We start from the raw sequence: 10,086 nt of genomic DNA on the forward strand, positions 1-10,086 counted from the left end.
TGCACTCAAGGCGTTTAAAGATATTTTCAGATCTATTTTGGAAAACTTCACCTACTGACATATGGCCATTTTTCTGTCTGACAGCGAGAAAAAAAGAAAGCCACAGAGCACCAGTGGAAAGTCTCATCATGTTGAAACAGTGTCACTGCAAAGAGAATGAGCTCTGAGTCCTGTCAGATCTGTTTTCCTCTCTGACACAGAGAGGACAATGACATCAGACGTTGTTTTTGTGTGCCAGTGACAATAAGTCATGGCTAATGTTGACTGAATTCAAACCTTGGCTTTTAACCAAATAATAAAAAGAAAGAAATTTTCAGTGATATCTAGCCATGCAGAGAGTTTTGATTTTATTTGGTCATATCTGGAGATCTCTGTCTTAGGTTCAGAGACTGTATGTATATATATATTAGGGCTCCACAGTTAATCACAATATTATCAAAATTGCAATATTCAAATTGCGGAACCAGAGCCAAGTCGTGATAAAAGAAAAAAATATCTGGTAAAGACATAATAATGGTGAACTCAGGGAGGAAAGATGTCCCTATTGTAGATAAAACATGATGTAGTCCCCTCTAAGAGGCCTCTAGCAAGCCGAAATCTCGAGGCGCACCTGTATTCATAACCTTGCAAAATAGCCTCTCAAACCAAGCTAACCAACAGAGGCAACGAGTGAAAGCCTGCCAGAGTTCCTGGAGTGCAGGTGGGAAGAAAACAATGAGGTGTCAATCATTCAGGGCCTCTGATGTGTCACTCTAATAACTCCAACCATCCAGGAACTGGGGTTCACTGTTTTGAAAGGATTTATTTTAGTGTGTACAGGGTATAGGATATACCTCTGTACTGGGAAACGAGGTCGTACAAAGTATTGATGAAGCAAAATAAAAATTAATTCTTGACTTTTTTGTATAATTGTATATTGCAGTAGTAATGTATGGTCGTCACAACTACACCTGCCTCACAGTACACCAGTGTGCTGCGGCACACCGTTTGGGAAACACTCCTCTAAGGTGCCCTTCCATCAGACGAAACGTGGTGAGGTTCCCTCTGGGGTGCCTTTGAGTGCACTGATGGGCTGAATATTAGAAATGTGTCGAAATATAATGCAGTCTGGTACAACTACAACACCACTAACTATGACTTCAATGCTAAAAGACATAATTTTAACACCTTTTTGATAAGTGTAAAAACCCTGAACATTACAGAATTCATAAACGTAGACAAAAAAAAAATCTTATTCAAAGAAAACTTACTCACTGATATCTCAAAACCGTGGTTGGCAGAAAACTATCTGCATGACTACATTCAACTTTATGTTAGTGAGAAAATATCAAGATATTTGTATAATGAAATGAGTGTTGTAGTTCCTTCATTCTGCACACACATGCAATACAGATAATTAATTACATTCAGATAGAAAAGGATACAAATATAAAACAAAACAAAATAAATTAATATAATATAATATTATACATTTATTTACATCTATCTATAATAATACGTTGCAAATCTGAATTTGCATCAGTTTGAATGCAACTTACAACTTTAAATTTCATGTAAATAAATTAGGTCTTGACTGCATTACTGTGATGCAAAAAGGCTGCAATTAATGACAAAAAATTATGCTGTTTCACAACATCAGTGAGTATAATTCTGTGATAATTTAAGATTCACACCTACCTAGGGGCACTTGTAACTACTTAGTTATGTTGTAGCTTGTCTCTGTGGTGCAACCGCTTTCATTTTAGCAATGCATAAATCACAACTTCATATACGCAACATAATTTACATTACAACTAGGCTTAATTTGAATTTACACACAGCTGTACAAGGCCTCAAGATTTAAATTAAGGTTAAAGATTGTAATGTAGATTATTATATAATTTAGATTATACAAGATATAGATTCATTTAGCATTATACCACACAGGGTTGTATAGCAAGATTTCCTGTTTTACTACTGATAAAAAACATTTAAAATTATATTTAACGGACTGGTTGGGAGAGAAAAATAAAACAAACTACTTGCATAGAGCAGTTTCGAAAATGAATTAAGCAGTTTCACTCTGCTCTGTAGTCTGGTGGTGCAGCAGTAGATGTTTCTGTATCTCTTCCCAGATGACAGCAAGTTGGACAGGCTGTGGCCGGGGCGATTATGGTCATTTGGTCTCCTTAACATAAATACATAAATAAAAAATGTCATGGTTGGAATCCATAATTGTACAGTATTGAGTTTTTCATGAATAAACTATCAAATAAAGCACATTTAACAATTAAAATTGAACTTTCTTTCCAATTCCAAACTGTAAAACAATCAATCAGAGAAAACAAAAAAACAAAAACAAAGTTTGTCAAAATAAAACTCTTCCCTGGAAAGATGGCATGATTTCAAGGTACAATTCCACCATCCACTCACCATCTGTTTAAAAACACGAGTAACATGACTGCTCCTACCCTCTTTCCAACTCTATCACCTGCCACATAAAGTTACAGGTGTGTTTTCTCACAGCTTTGGCAAATCAACATCCACGTGACACATCTGACCTTGAACACCCCATAAATAACTGGTCCAGTGCACAACTGTGCCACAGACTGCAAACACAGCAGTGAAGATGAAGATATCCTCGGTCTTCTCCCTGGTGCTGATACTCTGCACTCTTTGCAGTGCACAGAAACGCAGCGGTGACAATGATCTCTTGCTTCAAGCTGTCGAGAGCGGTCTGCAGCCCAGGACTGAAGCCGAGGGAGGTGAACCAGAGCCGGTGCTTCAGTCTGACATCTGGGCTGAGCTGAGGAGTCTGAGAGACGTGGTGGTGGAGCAGAGGGTGGAGCTGAGGCACCTGACAGCCAGAGTAACAGCTGCTGAGATCCTGGTGGAGCAACTGCAGATGGAGAATACAGGTACACTGGAATAAAGGACTCACTTTTTTTTTTTTAACAAAATAGATGTAGCTGAGCTCATGTGAGTACTCTTCTTACAGACATGGAGGTGAGGATGACAGCTGCTGAGATCCTGGCAGAGGAAATGCAGATGGAGAATGACGGTAAACACTGTGCCATATGCTGACACATTGCCTAACCATACCTGAGATATTTGTGTTGAATCTCTGACTGGTAAACTTTTACAATAAGGATCCAACTTTCCTGTCAATTTTTTCTGTCACATTAGCTCAAGCCATAGAACTTTCAGTCGCTCAGCAGAAGTTCAGCTCTCTGCAGGAAAGACTGACAGTCAGTGAACGCCTTGTGGAGGAGCTGGAGAAACAGCAGGAAGGTAAACAGAATCAAGTTTAACTTTGGTATTTTTCAACCTGGACTGCATTTTCCCACTTTCTTGTTTATGTTTTTGGGATAACATTTTTTGAAACTGGTCCAGTATTATAAAGTAAAAAAAAAAAAAAAGAAAGGAATTGTACCTTCATTGTACATCTATCTTCAGATTGTGAGACTCCTAAAAGTAGGCTACATACAAAAGAAAGCAATGTACATTTAAATATACTTGTCAAACAGTTGGTTCAAACTAAGGTCCCGCCTCTATCTGGACAGATCAATCACACTTGGGCGGACGGTGTTTTTCCCCTTTTTTCCCAACTACACCCTAGAAACTCCACCCATAACCCAAAATGTAATAAGTTAGAGCCACTATGTGCCTCACAATATGGTAGTTAAGTTTTCAAATGAAAAATTACTGTGTCTGCAAAGGGGGTCTGGTGAGTTTGGTGAGAGCAATAAAACAGATACTTCTGGTTTAAAAAAAAGCATATCTTACTCTTTTAAAAGGATCTGTCTCTGTTGTCATTGTCTCCATAATGTTGTCAGACACAATCTGAGTCTGTCAGTGGCAAAATCAAGCACCATCAGTGGATTGTACTTTGAGGGTGCATAGTTACCCGGAGGGATTATTATCAGCTTAGTTTTGCTTCTGCAGCACTTTCTGAATAAAGGCCAAAACTGTCCCCATTAGACACGAAAAAATTCCTTTAAAGGGTTTATGATTTGTGTGATGAAATGTGTGCACATAATTATGAGCATGTGTCGCATGTGATTTCAGGACAAAAGGTGGCCGTGCAGGAACTTCAAAACACCAACAGAGGTAAATCATTTTTGTGTTTTGTGCAAGTGTGACTGTGTGTATACAGGAAATATGGAAAGTAAATTAAATGTGTGTTCTTCTTTTATTTTGCACAGCGAGAAAGATGGCCTTTACTGCCTCAGTTCTGGCATCTGGTGAAGGTAACATAGTCCACGATGTTGCTCGTCCACTCATCTACAGAAATGTCATTACCAACATTGGAGGCCACTACAACCCGAACACAGGTAGTCTGATTTGTCTTCCTTCATGTGAGAAATTATCCTCTCACTTTCAGTAATTTCACTGGTATCAGTTGTGACTGTGTTTTTCTGTCTTAGGTTTCTTCACTGCACCAATAAGAGGAGTGTATTACTTCAGACTCACTGGCCATACAGCACACACTGACCGAAGTATGGTGATGAGACTTGTCAAGAATGGACAATTCATAGTTATTGCAGGCGACCGTTATACCACAGACACAGATCGTGAAGACAATGCATCCAATGGTGTAGTGTTGCAGTTAGAAGTGGGAGATGTTGTTTCTGTGCATCATTTTGGAAGTGTGTGGGATGACCAATACCACAGAACAACCTTTAGTGGCTTTCTGCTCTTTGAACTGTAAGACATTATGTTTGTCAAGTGTCTCAATAACAGCAAAATGAGAATTTCCATTTCCATTTTGTACCATAAAAGAAGGATCATTAAATTAAATCAATTAAATTTTCTGACATTTTAATAATTCCAAGACATTAAAAAACAACAAAAAAACAACAAAAGACAATGATATGACTATTATATGAACAAAAAACACTGAAACTACAAAGTAAAAGTGCTGATTTGGCCTTGGACCTAATTACATGACATTTAAAAATAAGAATTTAATTGACTGATAGTCAATAAACTGAAGTTACAATGGGTGACATGGACACATTTTCTGAAAAAAAAACTTGGGATATAATGAAAAAATACTTTCAACTGTACATGCTCATGCTGTATAATATACCAACAAATTAATAAACTTCCATTTCCTGCGTCTGAGTGTCATTTGCTTCACTCTGAGTTCTTTCAAATCAAACATCTTCAGATGTGAGTGGAAAGTTTTGTTCTTGTAACTGCATGTCGAACTTTTTTTGACTCAAACATTGCTTGACCATATCACATGATCTGCCACCTCAGTCAAGAACAAATACGGAAAATGGCAGAGGAACATTTAATGTCCAGGGATTCATATTATAAACACGACCACTGTGTAACAATCTGGCCACAATTTAGCACAGTGACCAGCCATATACCTAATCTTAATCTATAATCTAATCTGATTGTTGATCAGCAAAGACATTTGGCCAAAGGATTTTGGCCCCTAATAGCTGAATACTGAGTATTGATTGATTGAAGCACACAGATGGGTTGCTCTTATTCATGTCTTTCACTTTAGATGTAAGGTGAGCACAGCAGATTAACGTGAAAACGAACGCTGCACATACTACATCAGTCTTACATGTACATGTAAGAATAGATGCGACTGTAAAATCAACTGACCTGTGCCGTATTAATGAGAATGAGGTCAACCTTTTTCAAACAAAGCCTTCTAACAAAGGCCCACTTTGGATAAGGTCAACACATTACGTTATGAAAAAAGTAAGTAAGGAAAAAAAAAACTCAACAAATTCCTCAGATAAAAGTGGAAGAAAATGACATCTCATGAATGTGATCATTGTTTCCTTTCCTTTGGTGTTTCACATCATAAACCTCCCGGAATGCAGCTGCATCAGCGTTTGAGCTTTGACTAAATCCATTCAGACTCTTTGTTGTGCAGTCACTCAGATCACACAGGCACACACATGCATGCACACACACACACACACGTACACACACTTACACAACACCACACCTCAGTTATCAGTCATCTACTATGGCTCTGATAACCGTGATCAGCACACAACACACTACACCTCCATTCACTGTCAGTGTCTGTGGTGAATTCTTTCTTTCCTTCTTTCTTTTGCTGCCCTCTACTTTCTCTGTTATTTCCCACAATGCACTGAGAAGACTATCAGCCACACTTGATCTACAAGCTGTCAGGTGCCCTCACGGTACAATTTCACACCCTTGCTGGCAGATATAACTCTGTGAAACACACTGTGGGCAACATTATTCCCCCTCTACCACTGTAAGGTTTGTTTGTTGTTGACTCCTTTTTCTTCTGACTTCTGAAAGAAAGAAAAATGGAGGCCAGTATCAAGCAAGAGCGCTCAAAGGAATACTTAAGCTGTGTTTATGGAAAAAGCCTGAAGAGCATGAGAGCGTGGTGTCTCCTTGAAATCAGATGGGCTTTTCCAACAGGAAACTCACATTATATGAGTCAAATATTGCTCTCTCTAAATCAAGCAGACTCCATTGACAAAATGAGTAATTCTACCTCACAGAACACTGGAGTTGTGTGGCTACCACCCCCTTGATCAGTTAGTTTATTTTGTGTTAATGTTTGACTTAAGTGTTTTAAAATGTTAGTTCGGTCTCACCAAAGTCACACAACAACACAAACAAACCAACTGATTGTGGCAGCAACTTCTGTGTTCTCTGAGGTAAAATGACTGTTTTTGCAAAAGGAGTTTGGTTTAGCAAAAAATTGCAATATTTAGGTTATACAACAGCAGTTTCCCATCAGAAAAGGTTGTCTAATAGCAGGGTAAAACAGTAAAATGTCCTTAATATAGCATACATGTAAAATGATATTGATTGATATCGACTTCTAGCGACTTTTAGGACAAAAATGCTTCACACAGTGGAGACACAGTGGAGACTTCAACATTATACTGTCTTTAAATTAGAAAACACGAACAACATCACAGTAAAGTGACAGTTCTGCCGTGAAAAGACTGTCATCATCCAAGGACTTAAGAAATCTAATTCAAAGACACTTTTTACAGGTCAGGTCAAGTGCTAATGTTAGCTTCACAGACCAGCCACTGATGTTAGTTACACGGAACAACCACTAACATTTAAAACACAGACCAACTGCTAACCTTAGCTGTTAGCTATACAGACCAACCACTAATGTTAGATACACAGATCAACTGCTAATGTTAGCTACACAGATATCGTGTTAGCTAGCTGACCTCTGAAGCTAACGTTAGAATCACAAAACAGCCACTGCTGCACACAGCAACATCTAAAGTTAGCTACACAGGCCAATCGCTGACATTAGCTACTCAGAACAACCACTAACGTTAGCTACACAGACTAATCACTAATGTTAGCTACACAGATCAACTGCTAATGTTAGCTACACAGATATCTTGTTAGCTAGCTTACCTCTGAATACTAGTACTACTACAACTACTATTACTACATGTACTGCATGTAATTGCAAGATATGTATATAAATGTTCTAACAGTGCATTTAAAAGGCATAATTACAGCTATTAATCAAAATGTGCATAGGTTAAGTTAAACATTATCACCATATTTGGCATTAAGCTGATCCGAAAGTAACACAAAGTAATCAGGTTACATTACTTTAATATTGAGATACTTGGATTTGGTTATTTTTTTTTGTTTGTTTGTTTGTTTTCAGTTAATTTATAATTGTATCACATTGCAACCCTCCCAACCTAATCATGTCAGCTAGATTTTCATCAGCTGTGGTGGTTGTTTAAAAGTGAAGACAACGACTCCCATGATCCCTTGCCAGAAGAAATAACTCTGTGAAACACACTGTGAGCGTCATCATTCCCTCTGTGAGGTTTGTTAGTTGTCGAGACTCCTTCTTCTTCTGCCTTCTGAAAGAAAGAAAAATGGAGGCCAGTATCAAGCAAGAACGCTCAAAGGAATAATTCAGCTGTGTTTATGGAAAGAGCCTGGAGTGCACTGGAGACGCGGTGTCTCCTTTGAATCTGATGAGGAGTTTAGATCAGACCTGCAGCTATGGTTCGACTAAGGAGCGCTGTTAGTCTGATCAAACAGCTGCCAATATGAAAAGGACTGCCATATCCTCTCAGCACCCGGGGCTGTGTGAAATGAATACAGCTTCTCTGGTTTCCCTCTCACAGGCACCTCTCGGGTTGGAAACATTTTTTCATAATTGCATTTAATTCTATGTTAGGTGTCCCCACGGTGCCACTATTAAGGTTAGGGCTAAGCTGGAGAAGCTTTTCAACCTTTGTCATCGCGGCTTTTTGCTCATTTAGAGGTGGTATCATTGATCCAACGCTAAGAACACAAGAAAAAACACACAACATATTAAGTTGTATCCCTGTTATTTTCAATATATTACTCACTTAAAACACAGTGTATTTAATTGACTATGTGTGTGATATGAAATCCCCCTCTGCTTTGGTATATTTTTTGTAACCGATGAATCAGATGGCTTGGGAAATGGATCTTAGTTAAGTGTCTTTAATGAGAGAGGGTATTCCCGATTTGAAAACCTTAGTCATTGTTTCATTAAGGTAGTCTTTCATTAGATCTTTTTGTCTCACTGGGAAGCTTAAAGAGATGGTTTGGATTTTTAAAAGTGGGGTTAGATGAGGCAGAGGTGGGAGCAAGTGACAAGCTAGTCTCAAGTCTTAACCTTCAAGACTCAAGCTAGTCCCAAGTTACTGTGGTGCTGTGACAATGAATTGTCAACAAATACGTTCAATGGCAACTATTTCTGTCATTGAATTTTGTCCATTACATCAACTCATCATTGCAATCAAACAAGTCACAAGTCAATCCATACAAGATTCTGATGATCTACTCTAGATTCCTCATTTTAATCAGTTAAAAAACAGTGTTCTAACCCAAGTCGACCACGACCACCAAAAGGTTAGCATGTTCACATACCTTTCTTTGTGGGTTTTGTAGTGACGGATGAAGGTGTCACTGATTTTTGAGGCACAGACTCTGCATACCACTGTTCTCTTCCTACTACAGTCATCAACAACATGATCCTTGAATCCAAATTTTATCATTTTTTTGGACGAGTCTCCTCCATGATAAGCTGCCTCGTGCATTGGCCTCTGCTGGTCTGCTAGATCCTAGTTTGTGTGCATTGCAGTACTAAACTAGTACAGGGTTATACAGTACTAAACCTTAACTCAAGTCTCAAAGTCATGAATACCAAGACAAATTGAGTCTTTTATTAATGTTTGTCAAGCAAGTCTGAAGCCCTCAAATTTGCAACTTGAGAAGAACTTACATTAAATTAAAATTGGTGCCATTTGCTACATGTACCCTTGCAAAGTCAAACCCATCTCTATCATGGCTTTCCTTTTTCCTTTGCTAACATATCCTGTAAACAGCAAAATTGTATGCTTTTTCTATACAAGCTATAAACAAACTATAAAAACAATTCAGTTGATTATTTGACAAGATGATACATAAGCGAACGCAAAATCTATCGAGACTGATCAGCAGACCACACGGACGACCCCACTCCTGGCAGCAATGCAGCAGTTTGCCTGCACTGCCAACGGTGGTCTGTCAACAACCATGCAGCAGGTATCCTTAGGATAACAGTGTGTGTGTGTGTGTGAGAGAGAGAGAGAGAGAGAGAGAGAGAGAGAGAGAGAGAGAGAGAGAGAGAGAGAGAGAGATATTTGTCTTAAATAAAGGCATTTTACCATTGGAAAAGGCTGTTTGACAGCAAGGTAAAGCAGTGAAATTATTCTAAATAACTGTATGTTTAACATGACTTAAACTGATTTTTTTTGGATGGGCTGACCGTGTCCACAGCAGTTTATTGCCTCCTGCTGCTTTTCCAAACTGGCAGCATGCTGACTGCCATCTGCTGTAGGTAATACACAGATTATTGATGAGTACCTCAAACAACCCCACTTCAAATAATCCAAGCTATCCCTTTAAAGTGTGAAGGTTCATCAAAGCTGCAACAGTGCCAGGAAGGTTGCGTGCGTCCTCTGTCTCACTCGCAGCTTTTGTAAGAGGATCTGTTGAACTGTGGGTGTTTTGGTTCAGGCCGAGTTCACCAGAAAAGGACAAGTGAAGTGTCTCTGATATAATTTGCGGGCATCTTCT

At 38.7% G+C, this 10,086-nt stretch overlaps 1 protein-coding gene across 1 annotated transcript; it reads left to right on the plus strand.

The window, feature by feature from the left end:
* Positions 1-2,599: 2,599 nt before the first annotated feature.
* On the plus strand, positions 2,600-4,991 carry LOC146325021 (uncharacterized). Its single transcript, XM_084719981.1, has 6 exons — positions 2,600-2,897; positions 2,978-3,040; positions 3,166-3,270; positions 4,048-4,089; positions 4,185-4,313; positions 4,407-4,991. The coding sequence occupies exons 1-6, from the start codon at positions 2,609-2,611 to the stop codon at positions 4,688-4,690; spliced, it is 912 nt and encodes a 303-aa protein (XP_084576107.1). The 5' UTR covers positions 2,600-2,608; the 3' UTR covers positions 4,691-4,991.
* Positions 4,992-10,086: the final 5,095 nt, after the last annotated feature.

Source organism: Lutjanus erythropterus, chromosome 6 (genome assembly GCF_056507025.1).
Source record: "Lutjanus erythropterus isolate fLutEry1 chromosome 6, fLutEry1.hap2, whole genome shotgun sequence".
NCBI lineage: Eukaryota > Metazoa > Chordata > Actinopteri > Lutjaniformes > Lutjanidae > Lutjanus > Lutjanus erythropterus.

Excerpts from the sequence above, each read along its gene's own strand:
- LOC146325021 (XM_084719981.1), top strand. The coding sequence starts at position 2,609 with ATGAAGATATCCTCGGTCTTCTCCCTGGTGCTGATACTCTGCACTCTT. Across the intron at positions 2,898-2,977 it reads ACTGCAGATGGAGAATACAG|ACATGGAGGTGAGGATGACA; the intron begins GTACACTGGAAT and ends CTCTTCTTACAG. Across the intron at positions 3,271-4,047 it reads GCTGGAGAAACAGCAGGAAG|GACAAAAGGTGGCCGTGCAG; the intron begins GTAAACAGAATC and ends ATGTGATTTCAG.